Below are 25,825 nucleotides of genomic sequence, written 5' to 3'. Positions count from 1 at the left end.
ACTGAAAAAGGCTTGTGCTCTTTAGACAGATTTATATATATTCTTCCATCGGTGATCTTTTGGTACAGTCTACTAATACATTCTATAATATGTAATAATACATACACTGTGACCAAGATGTCAAGCTGCATCATACATCAAATTGCAGACTACTGAACAGCAACACATACAGAATTCCCATAATTTAATGTGTACAAAGATGTAACTTGCGTTCACAAAACTTTCATATTCAGCGAGTGTGTGTGTGGGGGGAAAAAAAGTGTATTTTAGGCTGTAAAGTGTAACGTGTGGTGTTTGTGCATGCGTCCACTGGTTGTCGGGAGTTTTCTTCTCCAATGATCGAGAAATGCTGATTTATGTTCATGGAGAACGACTGTTTGGATGATTTATCTCCAACTAGTATGTATTAATTCATCTTTTAAACACCCTGAGATGACTCCTCCAATCTTAGGAAATGTTTGGAGCAGTGGTGTCAAAGCCAGGTATATAACAGAGGCTGGTATTTGCATGTCAAATCAGATGCCAGCAGAGCTGAGCGTCACTGAGGGAGAACACAGGAGCCAAAGATTCACTGCCTGGTCTCTGTCCATCACTCTACTCCCTCTGCTCAAACACGCCGTGTACTTCCAAACAATCTGAGTTCTCCATCTATCACTCATTTCTGTTTTCAGCAGGTTATCTATAGGGGCAGCCCGTCGCTATGGTAACCAATCCAGCCCCTGGATGGAGCCCAGGGTTGTAAAAGTGAAAAGTAAGACAGTTATGAGCTGGGTCTGTTTCCTTCCAAGACCAAGATTTAATAGAGCTGTCACTGGCTGGGGACAGTTGCCCAAGCCAACATTTGAACTACATCAAGATTATTTCAAAGGGATGAACCCACTGGTCTACCCCATGAAATTGTAGCCTGGCTTAGCATAAAAATTTTAAAGGGGAGTAAATGGACTTTAACACAGCTTCCAGAGAGAGGAAAACAAAAGCTGAGAGAGAGTAAAGGAATAACGGAAGGGAGGCAGAGAGGGGGAACGGACAAGATGAAGAGGCGGTTTAAGTGGGGGTCACAGACAGCAATATCAGGCTGAAAGGAAACATGAAGAAGCAGCCAAGTCCATGGATGTTGTTTTATCAAGTTCATTGTGTTGCCTGGTTCTGTCCAGAACTCCAAAATACACTATTACATCACAGTGAGCATGGGAAATTTCCCCAAACCAACACCGAGGGTCTCGCTTATCTCTTTGCTTCATAACTGCAGACATATTCATCACTGGAGGATCATCACTCCAGCGCAACAGAACTAAACGCTCTGGGGTTTTTTTTAACCACACAGTTGACACAATGAGGATTTCAGAAGAAAAGCTAATTACAGCTCAGAAACTGTTAAAATGCAGCCGATATATTAATTATCGTTTTATGGCAACAAATCCCAAGACCAGAGCTTATTTTTGTTGTCTCGCTCGTCAAGATTGCCGTCAGCACAGTAGCCTAATCTTATGGTTGTTCAACTTGACATGATACATATTTACTTTGCTCAACATGAAACACGACCTCAAAACCAAACAATTGTTCCTTGCTTTCCTCAACTGTCTATTTGTAGCAGATGAAAGCAAAATCATGTCTAAGAAATCTTTGAAGCCACTTTTGATGAGCATGGCTGATGGACATGAAGAGAAATACAGAAAGAAAAACACACTTTTATGGCAACCACATAAACATATTTTATTCACTTGAATGTATCTTTCACAGAGACAAAATGTGTGTGTGTGTGTGTGTGGGGTCTCTGTGTCATGGTCTTCTACCTCTGAAATGAAAGCTCCCCCCAAAATTATAGCATAATACAATTAGGTAAATGGAACAAAGCTGTGTGGTTGAAGTAACATGAAAACAAGCTGAACCAAAGTTAAAGGAGGAGAGAGGTTCACAGCCAGGAGACAGAGTGTATGCTCATTTATGGAGAGTGACAGGGAGCCTGATTAATCACAAACAATAGTAGCTGTCCTCGTCTTAATATTGTGTTCCACTGCAGACACCTGCGGCCACAGAACTGATGAGAAAAGAAGTACAGCACCGGTTGTTTGACGAGAGATTCTGAGGTTTTACAAACTCTCACAGGGGCTTTCAGTGTTAGCCAAGTAGCTTAAGTCCAAATAACTTAACTCCACTATTTTCTATGGTTGACGTAAACAATTGTGTGCTGATTAAGTAACGGGGTTGATGGTCTCCTCCCTGGATAGACCATAATCCCATGGTGTGTACTGTTGTGTTCCAAGTCCATTCTGGTGGTGAAAGCACCAAAAAGAACAAAGTGGATTTTGGAGCATTGTAGTCTTTTCAAGTTTTTTCTTTGTGAATATCTCCATGTTGCAACATCTGGTTGGCAATGAGCTGAGCAATTGCAGATGAAAACCAAAAAACAAAACTGCAAAAAATGCTTCTTCCATACAATTTAGCAATGACCTTCAGTGTTTGCTTGAGAAACAAAAAAAGTTCTGACGTGACTTCTCAGACTGTTGAAAGTTGTTGACCTCCGATGTTGGCGTTGAGCCTCATCAGGCCGTGCTGGAGGGGGGAGTTCTGGGCTGAGCTGTGGCCTCTCAGGTGGCCACAGAGGTGACAATCTGGACCACCTCACCGTTCTCGCCCTGGATGGCGCCCTGGATGGCCTCTTTCACCTCCATGTCTGCCTGCAGGGCTGGAGCCAGCTCAGCAGCCTGGGACACATGAAAAAAAGAGGACAATGAGATCTCACACGTAAACACATGAAACAAAGCATTTTGTGTGACCAATAATCGACAATATATATGTTCAAAAAGCCCTGGCCAGATGAAATGTGATAACTGTGAATAGGTAGAGACTAAGGCCCTATCCACACAGAACAATCTTTTTCTTTGCCGTAAACACAACATAGTTTCAGTAAATATCTCCATCCACACGGAATCCCCCAAAATGACTCAACACGTTGTGTAGTACATATGCCGGGCCTGTACGTGGCACTGTAATACTACACTAAGCCAAGGGAAAGAAAAGAAGAAGAAAATAAGGCTGATTTAGTTACTTTTTATTGAAAGCAGTTGGCAACCCTGCCAAACAATCTCCACACACAAGAGAAAGGATGTTGATAACAATGACAAAGATACAGACAGTGAAGGCCAGCACAAGACAGAGGTGGGACTGATGACATCATTGTTTTCCTAAAGTTGTTTTTGTGTAGTAGTCGTAGTTTTTATGTAGTAACGGCAGCATTTGAGATTTTCCCAGTGTTGGACATTTATCAAAAAATACTGTTTGAGGTCTGGCCATATCCATGTGGATGAAACGCCAATAAGATAAAAAACATCCCATGTCCGTACAGAGGTGCACTAACACGTGCGCATAAATGTCCACGTTCCACTCAGACTAAAATGAGGGTCAGCGTCAGTGTTTTGAGCATTACATTTCATAACAGTAGTGGAGATTTCTGCCAACTTAAATGTCCTTGTAGTCTACACAGGTGGGGCCAGTGGTGGATTCCCTCGAATAACATCAAGCAAGTGTTGTGGTTACTTACATCAATAAAACAGGAGAGCGCCACCACCTGGTTTTGTGTGTTACTGGGAGCATGTGCAGTCAGAGTGTAAGTGTATGTGGACATGGGTGGATGAGCACATTTATGACACACAGACAATGGCTGATCTCTGTGAATATATATGACCCCAGGTTTGTGTCATTGTGGGTTCCAAAATTCCAGGTGAATTTTCTAAATTGGAAACTGTCCGTGGGAATTCACTGGAATAAACTGGGAATTTTCAAAGTTAGGGATTTAAATATAGTTGGTAAATAACATATTGTAGCCTAATCTTTGGCTAAAACAATCAGATTTGATGCCAATGCACTTGTATATCAATGCTACTCCTCAATCACAGGCACACAGCTCACCACTTCTTACTGCAGGGCTATTTAGGCCATGCCCTCTTTATGATGATATATTAAGGTGGATATTTGATCTATGGTGGTAAAGTTTAACTAGCAACTGTTCAATCCAAGTGTATTTAATTCTCATACATTTAAAATGAAAGTTTTCAGTTTGGAATAGTGGATGTAAACTAAAACAATTTCTGCCCCTTTGCAACCCCTTTGTTTGTTTGTGAATCAGAATCCTTGTAAAGTGACAGGCATGTATCTATTGTCTACTCATACATACCAGTTTCTAGTTCTGTAGTCTAGTCTAGTCAGTGTTTAAGGACATCTGTTTGGTCTATCATGCTAAACAGAGACATTGAAACAAGTTGAGTTTTATGAGATGGTCCCAAAATGTAAAAAAACTCAAGAATGTAAGAGGTGGAAGTTAATACTTTTGCATACCATGTTCTCTGTGATTATTCTGTCACATGAGGTTAGGACGGTAGCAAAAGTGAAAAAAAAAAAAGATTTGAAAAATCAAAGTTTGTGCCAAAAAAAAAAAGAATCTCAGGCCAGAAAGAAAATAATAAAACCCAGGATGAGAGGCTGACAGTGATTATGGGACATTCATTATTAACTGGGATTTGTTCAAGGAATGAAGGAGAAAATAATCACATCCACCAAGAACCTGCAGGTCATTTATTTCATAATTAATTAACCTAATTAAAATGGTATAAAAAAATATAATTTGGGAGCCTGGATGATGTATAGATGAAGATTTGGTATCAATTTCATGGTTGGTTGTTAAATTTGGTCAGTGCATTAGTAAGTAAATTATTAAGAAATGTAAGAAATTGAGTTTACTAGGACAGCTGGGCCTTTACAGGTGATAAAGTGACTAATATAAAATTACCAGCTTGCGGAATTTCTGGCTTCACTGATGTTGCAGCCACTATATTCACAAAATAGACTGCAAACAATGTTTATGTTGGGTCTGAACATAAACATAGTCGCATCACCGACTGCAACCCACCCACTAACGCAGCTCGTAGCACTTTTCAGCAGAGCAGGCAGAGAGCAAGTGGTCGCTAGAAAATACTGAATGACAAATAAAATAAAATGAAATACAAATAAATACAAATACAAAAAATGACAGCGAACCTAAAAAGCCTCTGTACCCTTCTAAAAAATCAGCAAGGTCAGCAAACACTCTCTCCCTCTCCCCCCTATTTCTCTCTGTCACTGGACGTGGATATTTAACATATATAATGTTCTGCTCTCATCATGTGACGATGCTGCTCTAAAGGCCCAACTCACACTTTCACCTTCAACCTCCACCTTGTGCACAGAATGTAGACGTGTATGTGCATGAACACAAATCTGGCAACCTGACTAAACCACACTCAATGTTTTAAAGTGGGATTGCAGTAACCTGTACATATTTTGCATATATCACCTTTAACATGTGTGTGTTTATGGGGTCTAAGAGTATGAACAAACTTGGGTAAGAACATGTTTGGGCCGTATCCTGAGTTCTTAAATTACACTGGTGTATTGTTAAATGCAGTTAAGGATTAGGCAATAGCGTTTCTACCATGGGATAAGGCCGTGCTGGAGTTTGGAGAGGAGAGGAGAGTCTATTCGGGTGAGTGGAGAGCGAAGTGGGTGCAAACGATGAGCAGCGGCGCTCTGACAGCTCCAAGTGGAGTCCTCAGGTTGAGTTATTTTTTTTACACTAAACAAAATGTTTTTACACACGTTACGGTTTGCTGCTTGCACTGAAAGTCAAGCACCGGCTGACAGATGTGTGTGTAAAAGCACCTGCACACTGATGAAATTGCAGATTTTTTTTAATCTTTTATTTAAAAAAAAAGGACAAACACCAGCGGGAATGGGAGGTATTAATACCAAGACTGGGGTATGATTTTTTCCTTTTTGCCCTGCACTAGAACATATTGATTAATCCCAGGTTTCCCTCAAACATTCATACACAAGGTTTAAGCACAGGCTTTTGCTAAGCCATGTGCTTGTGCCTGTTTGTGAATGAGGCCCAATGAATGGACCAAAGACAAGAGGATCAGAGGAATGACAGGAGAGATCAGAGAGGAGATCTATCAGAGGGAGAATGATGAAGGTGGTGAAAGGAATGAGTAGAGCAGTAGAGTGATAGTCGGATGACGAGAGGTGAGTTATTTGTATGTTAATGCTCTTTGACTGTCTCTGTAGCCCATGTCAGACAGAGCGAGATATTGTGCGCATAAAAACCTCCCGAAAAGACGAGAGGTTCATGACTCAGTCCTGGATGATGACCATGAAGAGTGACTCACTCCTTCCTCAATGTGGACGCCAAAAGTTCCTTTAAACACACCTGCAGCATTTAATCCTCGCTGCAGTCCAGCATGCTGTCACTTGACAACAGCCTGGCCTGGAGCACAGCTGCATCGCACACAATGGAACAACAGGCCAACACACTCACCGAACATGTTCAACTGTCATAACATTCAGGCATTTTCCAGATGAGTGTGCTTAAACATGGCTGCTGGCAACCCGCAGTACACACATTAGCCCCGAGCGGAGTCTAAAGTCACATACTTTTACCAGCTTGCAAAAATATTGCAGTGCATTGCATTGCTCTCAACATCGTCTCCTTTGTGTAATGGAAACTTAAATGGGGGTGATGAACAAATAAATAAATACAAAAGCTTTAAGTAATTTTTCAAGAACTTCAGTGTTCAGTGAACGCTTCCATGTGTCTGGAAACAGATGAGAGCAGTTCTCTTGATTCAACACTTTTGGAAGGTGGAGAGAGAGAGAGAGAGAGAGAGAGAGAGAGAAGAAGGGGTATGGGTGGCGACAGCACTGACCTTCATCTGAACATTGAATATACAGTAATGTTTAGACTCTGGAACATCAAAAACTAACTGTGACAGAAAATCCAAGTTTGTTCCAACATTGGCCAGTTGACCCTGGTCAGTGCTTTCTGCGCTCGTCTTTTAATAGACTTAATACACGCAGCATTGCGCCGTGCAATCCTTTGTAGTTTGGATGAAGTCAAGCAGACGGTGACTTTATCGGTTCAAGTAAAAATAGGGAGCGTCATTAGAAAAATAGTTGATTGGTGACACTCATCCCGAGGTCATGAAGTACAAGCGTTGTGATTGCGAATCTCTGTCCTGAGCCCCTCCCACCAGATGGTCACCAGAAGATGCACTCCTGCTCCTTGACCCGGGGCCATCTCTCCATCTCTGAAACTCTTCACTGATATTGACACTTTTTGTTATTAGGTATTTGTCTGATTTTTTGAGAGTTTCACAAGCTCTTCTGCTCCAAACTGCTCACTTCGTCAATTTCTTTCATACAGTATCATAAAGTCTCATCGTCTGCCTTCTCCTTCAGCTTTAAGGCCTTTAAAACATGAAATTAAATGTCTACTTGCGGCCTGTCCAGGGAGTACCCCACCTTTCCTATGTCAGCAGGGATTGGCACCAGCAGCCCCGCGACGCTCATGTGGAGGATCAAGCGGTAGACGATGAATAAATGAATGAATAATAATGGTTATCTTGAGAGTGTATACATACACCAGCCTACTTTCTTGGCACACGAACACCTTATGTTACGCTGGGTCTGAGATCCGAGAACCTGTTTTTGCCAGTTTAAAGAAATAACTCAGTTTTTTTGAAGTGTGGTTATATGAGGTGATGTATTATCAACACTGACTTTTGCCAAGCATGCTGCCATTTCCATGAGCCAGCCTTGGATGTGGATGCTCGCTCTCACAGATAACATGGCTGCCAGCGAGGAAAAAGGGAGGAAAGTTTGATTTTAGCCACTTAATAAAAGGCTCTCCTACTAAAACTTACTATTGCTTATGTCTGCAATATCTTCAAAATATGTTTGCAGCTTTATCTCATAATTTAACTGCCTCTTCTGGCTGAAAAGTGAAGTGTGTAAACCGCTCGCTGTCTTGATTGAAAGTCCATAGAGATAATCTGTGTTTTTGGTCCGCAAGGACACAGGATTTGCTACTGCTGCGACGTTTGATATGTTTGGTAAACCCAAAGAGGATTTCAAACACAGAACTCACAAGAGGACATGCTTGAACTTACTGATGGAGGCAGCAATGAATCAACACTTCTGGTATGCCGTAATGTAAAAACAGCTGATTTTCTCTCTGGACTTATGTGCAGGGAGAAAGCAGCTTTACAAACTTCACTTTCCTGTTTGATGGGGCTGTCTTAAGGTGGGGAAAAAGCAGTGAACACATTCTCAAGATAGATATCAAGATAGAATTAAGCAGGCATGATGTGTTATGTGCCTGAAATCTCTTTTTCTGACATCACTGACAGCAAGGGACCGGGGTTCCCAGGCTGGTTCATGAAAACAGTGGCATGCTCAGAGAGACATGTGCTCATCAGGTGTCAACCACACTTGAAAAAGCCTGGACTACCTCTTTATATACTGTTTGATGAACAGACACCACATTGTGAACAGACAGTTTCATCCTGTCCCAGACTTCATCCAAACACTCTTACTGAACCCAAAAGCTGATGACTGATCCGACCTCTGTCAACTTTGTTGATTTTTGTCAAGATCTGTGTGGAAAAGCGAGCTCATTTTAGGCATGAAAATCAACTTAAATCAGTTGAGTAAACAAACAGTTTGATTGCATGTGTGCTCCGAGTAACATGGAGCATAGAGCGAAGAATACAGTGACCTAGAGTGGCAATAATTGTGCATGTACATGAATGCACAAATAAATAAGGTTTCAAGATTTTATCAGTTTGTGTATGACCTACACCCAAAAGGCAAAATTAAAAGAGTTTGCTTTAGCAACCTCCATGCTCAGCAGGGCCAGGATCCAATTACCTAGCCAACTAAAGACAACAAATGGACAACAAGAGAAGACAAACTCTTCCTCTTACACCTTACGTGTGTCTGGTCAGCACATTTGTTCTCCGCATGTCTTACAGGGAGGCGAGTATAACCAATCACATGAACAAAGTCTGGATGAGGAAGATCATATCTCCATAAGACTGGCATTTTACAGTCATACACCATTTGAAGTTCTCTCTGTTTACATCATAACAACACAACAAAAGACTTGCCTCACATCAGGTCTAGTGGGTTCCCGTTTTTTAACATGTGATTTGAGGGAAAGAAGCCATAAAGAGAAAATGTTATTCAACATATTTGAGGAAAACAAAAGCAGGGAGACCAAAGAAAAAGTGCTGTTCTTTTATTTTCCTCGCGGAGTTAAAGTGACCACATCAAAGGCTGTTGTGCCATATGCACCATCCTGTTTCCACATGTGGCTCGGGCTCAACACGCTCATTCATCAAGAGATTTTAGGCATATCTACTAATGACTACTCTTCTCCTTTTAACACTCCATCCACTTCACTCAACTAGGTTAAATTACTGTTTGTCCAAACACCTGTCATAATGACTGAAAGCTAAGTGCTTTTTATTCAAGAAATAATTATGACAACAGGGGAAGACGCAGGCTCATTGTTACCGTAAGTAGTTTGCCTAAATTGCTGAAATTACATTGTTTCTTGACATTATAGTAATTATGAATTCAATATTTCAAGATTTATTCCAACGCAAGCTAATCAAACTATTATAGTACAAAAGAAAGCAGGTGTCAACACCAACAACCAGACTGGTTGGCTCCTAGTCAGCTTCTGCATTCTTAAAAGACAAGAGAAAAACGAGGACGGGAGGATAAAAAGGTATGTATGAATGCCTAACAATGAAGTCACCACAGAAAACATGGATTATGGGTAATTACTTAAGTGGATTGAGCTGAATTATTCAGTTTAATTTAAATTGCTGGCCATTTCTTAAAAAGACCATGCATTTTTCAGTATGATCTCAATTGCGTGGCATGTTTTAGATTCAAAATCCGTTTTTAACGGGTTTGACACAAATACAATGAACCACTGTTCTGACTGGACGGCTGTACAGTGTTGAAAAATAGGCAGACGGACAGTGAGGTGACTAGCTGTGGAAGCATTTCAGCGCTTATACGAGCATGAAATTGGACTTGTCGAGTCATTAGGTCTAACAAGTAGCAAATGTGTTTAAAAAAATTAATCCGGTTCATTAAATACATTTAAAAAGAACAAGGTTGGGTACTTCATTTTAGGTGATTACAACAAGCTCCATGGGACACTTGAATAAGAAACATCCCTTCTCTGAGTTTAGAAGCTACTGGCTGAGAGGCTGAGCCTTGTTGAATAGTTTTGCCAAGTTTAATAAAATCCTTTTTGGATTCCCTGTCAGTTTGCTAATGACTTGAAATGATGTGGTTTGTTTGAAGTGACGGTGTTTTAAATTAGCTGCAAAGGTAATTTTGTGGCTTTGACTGGCATCTTCAGCAGGAACAGCAACAGAGGCTCATTAGTGCTATATTTGACATACCAGATGTACAAAAGGTGCAATTAGTCAGGAATCAGAGCCAGTATATTTGTAACTGATGGAAATTAAACCCAGAGTCGCACAAAATTATCCAGAAGAAGCAAAATACACAAAATCATGGGACTTGCATATCTTGGCTGAGCACTGAGTAATCTGCACAGATTACTGCCATTGCACATGCACTGAGCATGAACTAGTACAGAAGCGGTATTTACCTGTACTGCAGCGGTGTGATCTGTGACAGGGGCTAGTTGGACATACTGCACTTGGATGTCAGGGGGAAGAGTGGAGCCCTCTACTGCCGTGGCCCCTCCATCAGCTGATGCCACCGCTATCAGCTGAGCCCCACGCAGCACCTAGAACACACAAGGAGGAAGATAACGGTTAATCGCCATCATTAACATCTTCCATCCAATTTCAATATCACGATGAGAGGTGTATCGTCATGCTCTCATTTTGATTACAATGAAACAGATCGGAAAGATGCCGCCATCATCAGCGGATTGTTGATTCTGTGACGATCTACAGCATGAACCGCTCAACATAAGAACCAAACAAAAACAGCAGAGAGCCTCATTCATGTGCTCCGTAATGTTTTTTTGTTCTGTTATAGATTATATATATATAGATTACCGCCGTCGAGCTGTGGAGAAACTTTATGGTCCATTCTATTCAATTATCTTTTTACAAGACTGTTTTTCTCTGGATTTCATAACTCGATATGTTAGATAGCATGTGTTATTATTTGGTTTCACTTCATTATGTAGGGGAAAAAAGAAAAAAAGGAAAGGAACTGGCAGAGAATGGTTAGTGAGACATTGCAGGGTAATCTCCCACAGTGTTGAAAGTCAGCCAGGCAATATAATTATATAATTACAGAGCAGTGCAGTGCAGCTGGAGTGTTGCTGGGTATTCCTATAGTTTGTCGAGGCTATTCCTATATATAGACAGTAACCACAAACTCAAAGAGGATTCCATGTACTGTATATGCACTTTGTAAGGTCACTCAAAAAACACACACGCTGTGGGATTAGCAGAGCACTGCTGTTAATTTGGACAGCATAACTCCCATGTGACAACAGACGTACAAATTAGAATACAATCATGCTGTCAACAAAAACACTGAGAAAGATGGATGAAGTGGAACATTCTTTCAGCTTTGTGCTTGTGAATATTCATTTTAATCAGACAAGGGTCAGAGACCAAACACTACCCTCTAGTGTGGCCCAAAGCTTTCTCAGAGGAGGGGGGGGGATCACAGGTTTGAAATAAAGGGCATTCCCACATGAGCCAAGAGCATGGTCTCATTTATCATTTTTTCATGGCCTAGAAATGAACACAGGCCTCGTCAGTGTTTTTTGGCTGGCACATTTCATTTGTATGTTGTCCCTGTGTAATTTCTCTGCGATGTTATGTGAGATCTCCAGCGTGCAGACTTCCTCCAGCTGCATCCAGCTTGGTGTTGAGACTGGCTGGGACATGGTGAACACACATTAAAAATTTAAGGGAGAATGTGCAAGCCCACAGAAAAACCTAAACCTCGCAAACCTCAATTACAGATGTTGTTTGTTGCCCCCTAACCCTTCCAATCCCAGAGTCCCACAGAGTCCCTCAAAAACCCTGAGTCCAACCTTTGCTTTGATGTTCAGAGTTAAGTGATGGGTCCAAAAGGTTCAGTTAACCCCCATGGTATCCACTGGCTTGCCTCGTCATCTACCAGACTTAATTATTTTCACCACAAAGCTGCCACTTCTTCACCATAATGCACTGGGCCTGACTGGCCCGATGGAAGCTATTAGCACACTAATTACAAGTCTGTCTGACTCACCCTATCAGACAACCAGGACACTTCAAAGACCTGGATCGAGGGTGAGTGAGTTAGACTCTTAATGACCCACCAGACTATGAGGGTATGAGGGGTGGGTCAAAATGAATCAGTGTTTGATGAGCAATCAAACATTACTCATCAATTAGACGATTGGCCTGGAGGGTTTGTGAAATCAGTAATGAGACAGTTACGAGAAACATTTTAAAATTGTGGGAAATGTGCGTAATTGCTTTCCGACAGAGCATTAGAACCAGAGATCAATGACACATCAGTGCCTGAAAGCTGAAAATTAAGTTTGGAGGTAGAGGCCAGTTAGTTTAGCCAAGCATAAAACTTGAAAGTAGGTGCAAAGAGTAGCTTGACTGGTAGAAATAAGAACACCTAACATTCTTGATCTAAACTTCTCTAGAGCCATGGTTCTCAGACTGTGGTACGTGTACCAACAGTGGTACGCAAGCTTCCTCTGGTGGTACTTGGAGGAAAATCTGTTCTACTGGTTCTACTGTGTATACCAGGGTATGTGATCAGAGATTTGACCAGTGTGTAGAAAATGAAACAAAATAACAATAATAATAATAATAATAATAATAAAAATGACAATAATTAGAGTCACTTTATCTCTATTGAAATGGCATTAAGCTACAGCACATAGCAGGCATCAGTCCACAGACAATGAATCCCTGCCAACAGTGCCAGGTCAGACATGTTAAAGAGAGGACTTGAAAACTAAAGTGTTTCTTCATGGTAAGAATCCATAGATGTTTTCTTATCTCCATCTTCCATCACAGTGCTTTCTGCCTGGTCCTTTTCTCTCTGCAGTTGTGTGTGTGTGTGTGTGTGTGTGTGTGTGTGTGCGCATGCGTGAGAACCCAAGCATGCTGATTAGTCTGTACTGTCCAACTAACCTAATCTAAATGTACAATTAAGAGGGTTGAAGGGATGCTGTGGTTTAGACAAGAGATTGTAAACAATTGTCTCACACAATTAGATTCTCAACCTCCATTTGAGAACACTTTGCATTCTCAGCTGTGAGCAGAAGCACACAGAGGCTCACAAAAGCATTTACAGAGTTGGATCAGTGTGTGAGATCTCTGCAGCGATTACACAGGAACTTCTCGGGGCTCATATCCTGTCCCACGACTTGCTTTGTCAGAACAACTTGTCTCCACTATTTTGGCAAAATACTGTCGCGCTTGGCCCTAAAGTATGTGTCAGTTCAGAATAAATGAAAACTAAATCTGTGCTCAAGATATGTCAGCCTACTTCACAGAGGTGGTCTGGAGTGTGAACTCTGTCTATAATTATCTCAAGGTTGGAAATCTGCATTGGACACTGCTTTGAACCCTATTAAACTGAATCATTGAGTAATGACGATTCAGCTGGTAGGACATCAACATTGGATTGGTTGGCAATGATGGAAAATTACAAAAAACAACTAAATCATTCAAAGAAGAATTTGTATGTGATGAAACACTGTTTTTTTTTTAAATGCTGACTATAAGCAGAAACTGATACATTAACAAGGTGACAAATATTTCAGGGCGCTGTCATGGGCCAAGCACGTCTCCTGACATTGGGGAAACTTTGCAGTCTTGCCTTGATTGCATAACTGCACCAGTTTGCACCTAGAAGCATGGCTGACTCGTTTAAAATGCAGGCCAATACATTCGATTTGACTAAGTCTGTCAGAAACACGGCCCATCAGCAGATCTTAAGAGCATTAGTTACTGCTGACCTCAAGGTTTTAGGAAATGGGTACCTTAAATAACAGCACTGGTTGGCTGGCCGCCCCCGTGCAGAAAGGCCCAGGAGCAAAACAGACAAGTGTGATATGATACTGCACCGCGGTAATGGACAGAGAAGCGCTGCACAATCAAGAACATCTTAAATTTTCTGCAGGCTTTGCAAGCTGCCATGGTCTTATGAAAAAAAGGGGAAAAGTAATAAATCTTTTGCTGATGCTGTAATGTTTTCAGTAATGGATCCAGGACACTAAAGAAATACAGCCATGGGAGAGGAAACACACACAGAAAACAGCAGCTTGATGCAAAAAGCATTCATGACTTCAAGACTGAAAGACAATAACCAACTGGATAAACAAGAGCCAATGTGTTCAAAACCAGCCACCATCTCTGCCGGTCTCACATGCATCTCTTTAAATGCAGTTTTCTCCTTTTACTCCCTAGGAAACTCGTTACATTTCAACAGTGAACGCGTTGAGGAAATATGGGTTGTTCAGAAACACAACAATGCTTCTGAATTCCCATCTCTATTGTTTTTAGCCATTTTGGAAAAAATGCATCAATTGAAAAACAAAATCTTCAAATGTGCATACTTGGTTGAGGCTGGCATCAATTCCCAGGCTCTCCGGAGGTCTCACTTACACTCAGCTGTGAATCGAAAGATGCTATGAGTCACCCACTTTGTGTCCATATGTGTGCTTGTGTCTGAGTATGCTTCACCCTAAAATCAAAGTCGGCTGGAATCTCTGAAAACACAAGACCCTTCTCCAAAAAAAACTTTTTTCTGTACACTAAAAAAAAGGTCTATACAAATCTGGTTCCTATCACTCTATACCTCCTCCTCCTCCTTTTGAATCTGGAAAAAAACTGAACCCAAACACGGAAATGGGGGGGAAAAAAGAAACATTTGGACTTTGGAGTGGCTGGAAGTTCCTCTCAGCTTCACAGTCGTCAACAACATCTGCAACTGCCAACCCCGGACAGATGTCCAAGCAGAAACACAAGCTCCGGGTGAGGATGTGTGGGTGTGAGAGGAGAGGAGGAGGGCGCAGTGGGGGTGGAGGGGTGGGGCAAAGGACTGGCTGTGACATTGCTGTAAAGGTGCCCAGCACAGCAGTGCGCAGACTGCTTGTTTGGTGTAGACTAGGAGAGTGAAAACACTGGCCTAGAAAACTTGTCTCACTGCAGTCATTATCTGTGTTAGTTACATATGCCTTTTATTTTACCTCCGAGTCTGAGGAGTTTTATGATTTCAGCTGGGCCTCGGCTCGCAATGTGATTGAATAGACAACAGAGGAGTTGTGATACAAATCAAAATGTGTCAGAGGTTGAAATAGAAGCCAAAGAGTATCATTCTTTGTTCCTCTATGATTTGGAAATTCTTTGACATATTTTCAGTTAAATGTGCAGACTTTTTACAGATGGTATTACCATACGTTGCTGATATGTCAGTTGTCTGTCTAGACATAATTCTTTTCAGGGTCAGGTGTGTATGAATTAGTGACATCTGACAGTGAGACCATTTCACTGTCCCCACTTTTTCCCCCGGAACTACGGTGGCCTTCGCACTCTAGAACGGACATAAACACTCTCTCTCTCTCTCTCTCTCTCTCTCTCTATTTCTCTCTCACTCTCACTCTCAACGGCCCACTGTCCCACCAGCTCTTCCTATCTTCGCTGCCATTTCCTCCTTCCTCTTCATTAATTTATGCATATCCCCTATCCTTTGTTCAGTTTTGTTTTATGACAACGAATTTGAATTCTGATTCAATCCAGAACCTACAAATCACTAAGCTGTGGACAAAAGTGAAATTAAAAGTCAGGCCCTTAAAGAAATCAAAAGGAAGAAAATTATACCAAGGTTTTTTTTTTTTTCCTCTGTTCTATAATCCAAGTTTGAGATCGGCAGGCCTAATTGATGAAGGCATTTTTAAAATGTCTGTAAATTTAGGATGACGACATAATCATGTTTTTAATTATCCTATTTAATTCAGTGGAGCCAGAGATGATATACACAGGTTGTAAAACTCAACCAACAACACATCGCACTGCACCAAAAAAACAAAATCTCTTAACAAGTCATGTAATCTAGAACCGAATCAGAATCTATAAAAGCACATTACGGCACATAACAGGAATGTGTCATATTCCTGACACACTCTGTTTCAGTTACAGGGGCTTGTCTTTAAATACCCCAAACAAATAAAAATGCATTAGAAATGGCAAATTGATGGTAAATTAAAAACTAAAACATCTGCGTCTCAGGAAGGTGTGGGTCACCGTGTGCTGCTAGAACAACTTCATGTGCGTTGGCATCTTTTCTACGAGGCTCTGTATCTGTGCCGGAGTGACAGAGCACCATTCATCCGAAAACACATTCTGTCATTTGGTGTTTTAATGACGGCGGTGGAGAGCACTCTATAAAAGTGTTCAGCTGGATTGCGATCGGGTAACTCCGAAGGTCATAGCAGAATGATCCACATCTTTCAAACCCAGAAAGCTGTGTTTCCATCGAGAGGAACAGTTCGGTTTGGTACAGTACGGTACATATTATTTTGCTTTTCCATTAGGAATAGTACCAAAATAATCAGTCCCTACCGTTCCATTTTTTGGCACCCTTCCCTTGAGGTCCCGGAGTAAAATGGTATGGTCGTGCGTGAAGTCGAAAACAAAGAGTTTCTGGATGTCCTCCTTTTTTGTCTGTTTTGTCATCGCACTGGTAGACTACGTAAACTATGGTTGTAGCTCGACTACACCACTACTACCACTGTTCTTGTCCCGGTATATAAGCACAAGCAGGGAAATTATTTAATGAATGACGTGCGTCTGCCTCTGCTGTTAGCTGGTGATATGCCCCCTTCCAGCTTGTTAATATTAGGCATTTTCCGATTACTTTACATAATTATTATTTTACATTGCTATATTTTATATTATAGCCATCCTTCTTCTACCGCTTTATCCTCCACATAGGGAGCGCTGCCAAATATGATATTAAATATAATATTTAATTCTTTAGGCTGACAGAGAATACACTCAGTCTCGTTGTTGGTAGGAAATTGCAACGGTCGTGATTTTGCCATGTTTTGCTGCTCTCGTCTTAGCTTCTTCTATTATTCACTGGTCAATTATTTTTGGGTTTTCTATTATTTATGGGTCAAAGCCCTGGGGCAGGAACTGTGGAACACACACAGAGTCCCTAAGTCAGTTCCAGTTGGGTCCAGTTGAGCTAGTATATTGCATTTTTGGGTCCAGTTGAACTAGTAAATCGCATTTACCGCATTATCTGGGTGTGTTCAACTTAGAGAAATTTGATTGAATATAATTTCAGCTGCACTAACATGTATGCATGTATTTTAAAAGTCTGGTTTTAGTCAGACTAACATACTTTGATTTCTGATGTCATGTCCCCCTGTATTTCCACTCAATTTTCAGGCGTCAAATCCATCAAATGCAATCACCTCCTCTGGGCCTGTACGTTTGACATCATTGATAAATTCGCGCAACATCCATCTCAAGCATCTGCCATGTCCTCTTTCTGTCATTATTATTTGTGCAATGGTCACGCTGAGGTCAAGCAGAATGGGTGGTCTGAAAATATCACAGTAAATCGTCATTTTGAATTTTGTTCAGTGGTGAATTTCACTCAACATCTTTTAGTTGCAGTGTAAGTCATGGAAGCCGTTTGCCAACATTTCCATGAAAAACAAGTTTAATTGTTCCCCCCACTGCAAAGTTATGCTGCTTCTTCCTCAAACACACTACTTTGCATCCAGTTCACTTCATGTTTGTGGTGTGTGGAGACAGAAATCAGACTATGCTATGCAAGCCAAGAGTCATTCGAAAGACTGATGAGTAATCCAGATCTGTTTATCAACTTACTCTATGCTCTCTATGATTATGACTTTCATGTGTGTTAATTACCTCGACTACGATGTTCATGTAACAAGAGTACTGCCTTGGCTTGGTTATAATCAAGCCAGAGTCCATGTCAGTAAAGTCATTATTGCTGTATTGTGCCTATTAGGAGCCTGCTGGAGTTGAATCTGATGGATGATGGAGAGTTGCAGGCCTGGGACTGATCTGCATCAGACCTGTGCTGATGGTGAGTCATGCAGAAGTGCATCTAAACATCTGGTTCCTTTTACTCGCACAGACAACACTGACCCTAGATTCTGCCCATGACAACAAAATGGGAACGCCACTGTGTGCGCTGTTTCAAAATGCTGAGTAACAAACACTCACACCCACACCTTCATTCAAAAGGAAGGATTTCCCCGATCTAACGCCATTTATCTCCAGGCAATGATGCCACAGGGACACAAAGCAGACCACTGCTCCTTTGAAACAGGATCCATCACTCGGCCTCCAAATCCCTGACTGCTTACATACACTCCACTTATACTAAACATTGGTCAAAAACCTTTCATTTCATCTCATCTCACTCATTTATGAGTGCTGTGAATCAGAGGAACCTGAACATCCAACCTCAACACTCTAGAAACAACATCCTTGAGCAGAGAGGAGAAAGAAGAGGACGACTGAATGACTCCAGCCACAGGCCAGCAGATTGATTCCAGTGCACATCATGCCCCGATTCTGTGAGGTTAACAATGCACATCCTTCACACATCTGCTTTGTGTGTAAGAAATGCCTGACAGCAGACATCAAAGGCGGTGACGTCTCGAGCAACAAACACTCACGCAACTGTAATAATGTCAACACTTAGCATAGCACAAGTTCAGAGGTCAAAACTCTCATTCATTAATGTCCTCTTCATGTCTAATGTATTGGGTTACATTTTACCTGTTTGGTACCTTCTTCTCCCTCAACCTGTCCTTCATCAGTTAAAGCTGTGCATCATGACTCCAATATGAACATTTATTGTTCCCCCAGTCCTGGACTGGCTCTGTATTTTCAGGTCCCAGCAGTGAGGCCTAAAAGGACCAGTGTGCCGAGCTTGACTCTGTTCTGTGACCCATTTCCCACACTGAACATTAATAGTGACGCTTGGGAGGATCCACCAGATGCACATTACCATGTGCAGAGAGGGAGGGATGACAAAGGCACTATTAGTGAATGACAGGATAAGTAAATTTGCTGAGGCTTTCCTCTAGAAGTTAAAAAGTCAGACTTTTTTTTTTTACTTTCTCACAACAATAAACCCCTCACATGATTTTTATGTGGCATCTGGTAACATGCATTTGTTCAACGGTGTGTGTTTTTGTTTGATTCACAGCTCAGCTTGTGTCAGTTTCCAATCATGAATGTGGCAAAACATCTCTTCCAGACGGTCTCGCTTTTGGCATTCCTCCCCTCATGTTTTTTTTCCTTTCTCCCCTCCTCCTCTTCTTCCTCACCAGTCACTCATTTCTTCTTCCAATACTCCATTTGGTCTCCATCAGTGCATGGCAAGATCACAGCCCAGAGAGAGAAGGGCACTTGATAAGAGGCTATGACGGACAGGGAGAGCAGTAAAAAGTGTTATGTTTTTCCCCCCCTCAATCGTTTAATGGGTTTTCCCTCTCTTCCGTCTGCACTACAGGGTTTTTATAGGCAGCCAGAGAAATTTGTTTGGATTCACAGTTGGCTCTACTGCACCGAGTTCAGGGCACAGTTGGCATCAGCCAGCATGAAAGCGGATACAGCCAAAAAACTACACAAATTCAATGTGTACATGCGCTAGACAAACAAATAAATTTGATTTGCGTAGCACACTGTTTAAACACTGTGACAACTTGCGAGTTTTTTATTAATGACAAATTAATGATTTTAATGTGACTATAAAATGTTTTCTTTCCTCAATTCAGTCGTTAGGAACGAAATTACACAAAATAAAGTCTTTACAGTGACAGATTGTAACGTGAGCGATGGAATCTCGTGTGTGTTTTCATCCACATCATTTGACACTAGTCGACATCTCAAAAACCTTTGTGTTCTTTGACAGCTTTGGAAAGGCAGAGTGAGGGGAATTCTGACTGTTGCAAAATGCAACTTCACAAGCAACTACTTGATTCTCAAAAGGAGTCATGCTTCTATAGTTTCATCTTCATACAACCAGCACACACTCTACAAGCAACATGAGCTGGTTGTTGTGTGCTGGTTACCCCGCTAACACTGAATCTGAGCAGAGGAGATCATAAACAGACAGACAGACATTAGAAGTCAGTTTCATAGTCTGCTTGCTTTTTATTTTTCATGATGGTAAATCAAATATTTAGACCCATTTCCAAACAGTCAATGGCAGAGAGAGAGAGAGGGAGTGGGAGAGAGTATGACTGCCCAACAGCAGTGCGGAGAACCATTTTATTAGGTCTCTAGAAAATTCCACAATTGGCCTAGGGATTTTTAAAGATATTTTGAGATAGCCTGGGAGTGGGAGTTGAGGACAAATGTAAAAAAAGAGTGATATATTCATGCAATCCATCTCCCTGTATTCACATAATCAACACTGGCAATCAGTATTATTCTAACCCAACGCTGATCTGCTCACACCATGCAAAGACTATACTCTGGCTACAGAGTAGGATATTAGGTGAAGAAAAGACAGAAAGAAGGGTCAGCCTGCAGACCTCTCAGCATATTAAAGCTGCCAGTCTCCTCTTTTTATTATCTCTGTAAAGCTGGACCTGGGGTTTGACCCCTAACCCATTAACAGAGCTAGAAAACCTCTAATTTCCCTCCTTAGGACACAGACCTCATTCTGAAAAACCTACCACAATACAAATCAACACCAAAAGTGTTTTTTCTGCCATCATAATGCAGCCAAAATACATTAAGAACTGTATTCCCAAGTCAGAAATGTGATTCATGAAAAACTTCTGACAACAAAGTCGGTATGAAACTGGCCAGCGGAGAACATTATGTGCCATGAGTAGCAGCCTCATAAACAGAAAGAAGAGTAAAACAACTAGCCAAAATAGAATGGCGTACCAATTTTTATTTTCCATGTTATAAATGTGTTGTTTTTTTTGAAGAAAACTGGCATGCCCATTACTTCTAAAGACAGTCAGCGAGGTCTGCTGACAATAAAAGGACTGTTTGGAGGGAGGGGAGACTTTAGATATGTGTTACTTATTAAAAGCAAACAAACAAAAAGATTGATTAGGCATGCACACAAGTAATAAGTTAGTAGAATGAGTCAACGATCTATTACCCATGTCAGTGCCAAGTGAAGGAGAGGAATCAGCAGAGGGAGTTACTAAACTGCTTCCAGAATGGAGGCCGAACAAAGCTCTGATAACAATATGTCCAGTATGTTGCTCCTTGTGGCTACACGCGACGGACATGACAGTTTCACACATAGCTGAGATATGACAGTCGAGTGCGAGCCAGGCCACCTCAGCATGTGGATTTTGGAAACAGCTTTCAACGAGACAAATACCGCAGATAGACACAAACTAAGCCAGTTGCAGACAAACAAGGAAAACATGTGCAACAATTAAAAGAGACCCTGTTGGAGACAGAGACTGTAAAAACATCTGTGTGGAGCAGTTAAAGCTTAAAGCCATGAGAGTACCACAACTCTTTCCTTTCCATTTATGTGATGGATCTAAATGCAGTCAAGAGTCAACCAGAGAGTGTAAACAACCGATAGTTTATGTGACCCGTAGTGTTTGGATGCGGCAGGTGGCCCTTAAAAGACAGGTGTAGACACAGCTACACAGTAAAAAAGCAGCAAGAGTGAGACGGAGATGAGAGGAACACTGCCCCAGAGAAAGGAAGTGGAGAGAAAGCGTTCTTATGTGATGAATTGCTCAGCCTAGGTTACACTAACATAGCTTCGGCACAGTTTTACCACATTACAAAAACAGTGACATCATACATTGTCTATTTGATCTAAGCCTCTCTGTAAACACACAAATTAAGACGCGCACATCAGTGAAAAATCTGATGTGTACTGTCTTTGTCTGAGGTCCTCAACAGACATCTGGTCCAAGATCAACTAACACCAATCAAGATAAAGACGCAATATGTCATTTGTACACAACCATATCTGGTCAAATGGATTTATCGCAATGAAATGCTATCACTAATGTCATACTTGTTTGGGCCCTGCTTCTTTTCAGTGTTTATGGTCTTTCTGGGATTCAGCAAATTTGGGAGCTGACCAAAAATTTGCCTGCACTTGTACTCCATGAGAATATAAGCATGAACAAGAACCGTAATAGCGTAGCACTGCATGTGTGTGTGAACAGCTCGACCTGCAACACAAGGTTTAAAGAATAAGTCACTGTGTGCTTGTTTTGGCTCCAAACTCTGTACCATTTTACAGACTCAATCAAAGTATGAGTGGAAAAATAAGGAATAATAAAACGAGCTTTTTATTGGACTAAGCTCCCAGACACTGCCAGGGGAATAGAGGTCTTAGTGCAGTTTTTAGTGCGCACATCCTGGGACACTTTGGTGTCCAATTTCAAAGGACTAATACCTACATACATACTGTACTCCACACAGCAATTTAAAATACTGCATGTTTAATGTACAGTATGTCGTATGGGGTAGAATTCATAGTGAGTCAAGGAACTTCACCAGATAAAGCTGATCAAAATCTGCAGGGACACATAATGACGGCCATATACTGAACTGCAAAGGGAAACGTCTGTTGCTGTGTTAAATCTCAACCAAACTTTGGCGAAAACTTGATCCAAGATCCTAGAGAGAGAGGGAGAGGAACGTTGCCGTCAGGATTAAGAAGAAGGTCATATAAGGACACGGGCATAGACGAGCGTCTGTGTGTGTGTGTGTGTGTGTGTGTGCGGGAGAGAAGCAGCACAAGCATGTGTACCTCGATTAACTGAAAACACACAAAAACAAATGGCCAATCAAACAATCTAAACAACAAAAGAAAACCCCAGTCCATTCACACATCACAAGTGAGCATGCACACAGATAACCAATAGCGTCTTGAATCTATCAGTGAATTGGATGATAGGGAACTTAATCAACACAATAAAATGAAGAAATAAGCAGCTGAACGCACATGGTTCCAGTTGGTGGGTGGCTTGTAACGCTTACTTCACCCCACATTTTGATATATTCAGCACATACGGTGATTGCCTGCAATTTCAAACGCAGCTTTATAGGTCCCATAATTCCCAACAAAGCAATGTTATTGTAATCACATCACTACTTAATGCAATGGAACAAAGCACCGCAGGCTGTTACTCAGAGACCAAATAGATTCTTACTTGAGTCAAAATTTTAAGCATCTTAATCAATGGAAGAAATCTCAGATTTGGATGAAATCTTCTGTGGATGTAGATTTTAACCCAAGGAAGAAATGACAACATTTTGGTGGTGATCCAAATACGGATTCAGGAGCTTTTAATATTGAAATCGCTGACGCTGTGGGAAACTAAGTGGTCTTGGTGGGGGGTTTGCACTTTCTGAGAGCTTTCTTATTGATTCATTTGACAGGGATGATATAAATAAGAGTAATCCCTTCTGATTAAAATGGAACGGATGCATTGTATATAAGAAACTTTGCCCTACCTAAGTTGCAGTCCAAGTCAGAAGGGGTAGCAGGGTTTGAGTTAACAAGCCACATTACTCATGAATGGAAGATTTGAGAGCTACGACATTTAGCTAACCAGAACCTCCAATGGCTGGGTTATCAAACTGATTCATAAAATCCTTAAATCAATCTGCCTTTTCCTGGATCCTCTACCATGATAGTCTCACCTGACCACAGCTTACAGCTGAATCCACAGAGTTTTCCCCCATTACTTTGCCATCTATTGTGCAGAACCAGAAATACTTACTCACACTGCTTTTCAAAATGGTTTCACTAAACAACATAACATCACTGTTTTCTTCTGTTCAGCAAAGGGAGGGGGATAATGGATGCAGGTTAAGCTGTGCTCACAGTGCCCTCTGCTGGACAACGTTGTAATTAATTCAAACTGTCTGATGCACTTCTGGGCTAAAACTGTACTGGACAGTCATATTAAATAAAAAAAAAAGGTTAATTTTTAATGCAAACATTACTATATTTTATGATGCATCAGGTTTCAAAGATCCTACTTGTGTGCAATTTGCAACATTAGGACAGTGAAAATCTCCTTCATGGCCAAGCAAAATTGGAAACAGAAAAATCTCAGAATGATCAAATCAATCAAACCGAATCAGTAGCGATTTCCTGAAAGCGACCTAGCTTTACATTTCTAACACAAAATGACAATTCCAGGCCTGGCTAGTGATGGATTTGAACAAAAGTACCACGTGATACAAATAAGTAGTTTGTCACCTATAGCAAGTTAATATATAATCACATCTTTAATTTTGTAGAAATGTGTCTTACCTGTCCATCCTGACCAACATGTACCTGGTGGATCTGGAGGTTTCCCTGAAATAGAGAAATGAGAAGACATGAGCAAGTACTGTATATATCGAGATTTTAAACACGGATAAGCATGGTTGACTACGTTCGCATTGCCAGTAGAGGAGTTTGTCTCTGTGATTTTTACTTGGTGAGTCATGCGAGTCATGTTTGACATTACGAACAAGCTGTAAACCCCATGTGCCAAAACACCATGGAGACCAGTGACAATGTTACAGTTTTGTATCTTTCACTTCATGTCCTCTGTCAAATTCAGCTTGACTGAACCGTTTAAAATTGTTGCTTGAAAGGAACATGTCGCAATGCCGCACCTGGAAAATGGACCGAGTCAGCAACTTGAGCGCCAACATCAAGACGAACAAGAAAAAAAATGGCACGTTCCCCTGGGCGTCATGTTTTTATTAATGGAGCTGAAACCGATTAAATATCTGGATTCACTGCAGGGTCATTCGATCCAGAAGTGAATACTGATTCAATCCATTCCGACTGCAGGAAAAAGCCAGATGTGACTGGGTTTTTGATCAGTGGAAATTGTGCCTTAGCTATTTTACCTGAGAAAGGTAAACGTGTAAAAAAAATTACACCTGGTCTACTCCGTATTCTCATAATCACCTGAACTAATAATTATAATAAATAATACTATTGGATAACAGATTATTAAATTAGACCCTTCAATATTCAAACCATTAAAAGTGTTTAAGTGAACCACCTCCCCCTTTACAGTCATGCATCATGTGCTGCATGACAGTGGCAATATCTGTAGAGTGTCTGAATTATTTTGACTGGATTCTGAGTGTGCAGGTTTTGGCAGCAGCTTATGTGCATACGATGACGTAAGACTGAAAAGTGGCTCCATTGTCCTTGTTTTTACATCTGTTCTGTCATTGCTGGTTAAAGAGCAACTCCCCTAAACAAAACCAGAAACACATTTACAAAAGGCACAAGCCCATCACAGGCTCATCAGTGAGCTGCACGAGCTACAATGACCATCATAAAACCTCTGAGCATCCGCAGTGATATTAACAAGACCACATGGCCATGCATGCCATATTCAGTCAACCCCAGAGTCAACTGCTCTCTCTTGCTAATTGTATTTCATGTATATATGCAGCACTGTCTGCACTGCCATATGGTCAGAGAGCAGTGCAATCTCCCAAACAGCTCATTTCCTTTTCTAGCGAGCTAAAATGTCTGTGATGAAAGGGCCCGCTTCCTAATGAAAACATATTCTGTGAGTGGCAGTTGGAGATGTGGGATTTCGTTGCTAAGCTTTGAACTTCGAGAAAACAAACAATATCATGCAACGGGAAGGAGAGAGGAGAAAAATCTGGGCCCAGCCACAAAGAGCAGGAAAAGCTTTAGAGGCTTTCTGCCTCCAATTCACTCTCACTCAAATGTGCATTTCTTCCTCTGAGCGCCCTTTAGCACAACTGAGGAGGAAATGAGAAAAACACTTGGTCAAGGTGTCAATTGCCTCTGCAAAAAGAAAAAGTGGTCATGCATGTGTGGCATGAATCAAATACAGTATGTGATGATTACGTGTTAGTGTGTACACAGACTGGCGCCTTGAAATAAACCCTCTACCACATCCTCGAATAAAAATCATTATCAATGATGCTGATGC

General features: G+C 41.2%; 1 protein-coding gene across 3 annotated transcripts in view; it reads right to left on the bottom strand.

Moving 5' to 3' along the window:
• Positions 1 to 1,754: 1,754 nt before the first annotated feature.
• LOC122776485 (BTG3 associated nuclear protein) overlaps positions 1,755 to 25,825 on the bottom strand; it is a 37,274-nt gene continuing 13,203 nt past the window's right edge. For all 3 annotated transcript variants that reach the window (XM_044037056.1, XM_044037055.1, XM_044037057.1), the window contains 3 exons: positions 24,163 to 24,207; positions 10,508 to 10,648; positions 1,755 to 2,705 (listed from right to left, as the gene is read on the bottom strand). In XM_044037056.1, the coding sequence (XP_043892991.1) occupies positions 2,589 to 2,705; positions 10,508 to 10,648; positions 24,163 to 24,207 (303 nt within the window). In that variant the 3' untranslated portion in view covers positions 1,755 to 2,588. The remainder of the gene's footprint in view (positions 2,706 to 10,507; positions 10,649 to 24,162; positions 24,208 to 25,825) is intronic.

This window comes from Solea senegalensis, linkage group LG10 (genome assembly GCF_019176455.1).
Source record: "Solea senegalensis isolate Sse05_10M linkage group LG10, IFAPA_SoseM_1, whole genome shotgun sequence".
Taxonomy (NCBI): Eukaryota; Metazoa; Chordata; class Actinopteri; order Pleuronectiformes; family Soleidae; genus Solea; species Solea senegalensis.
This window is presented reverse-complemented; position numbering and strand designations above follow the sequence as displayed.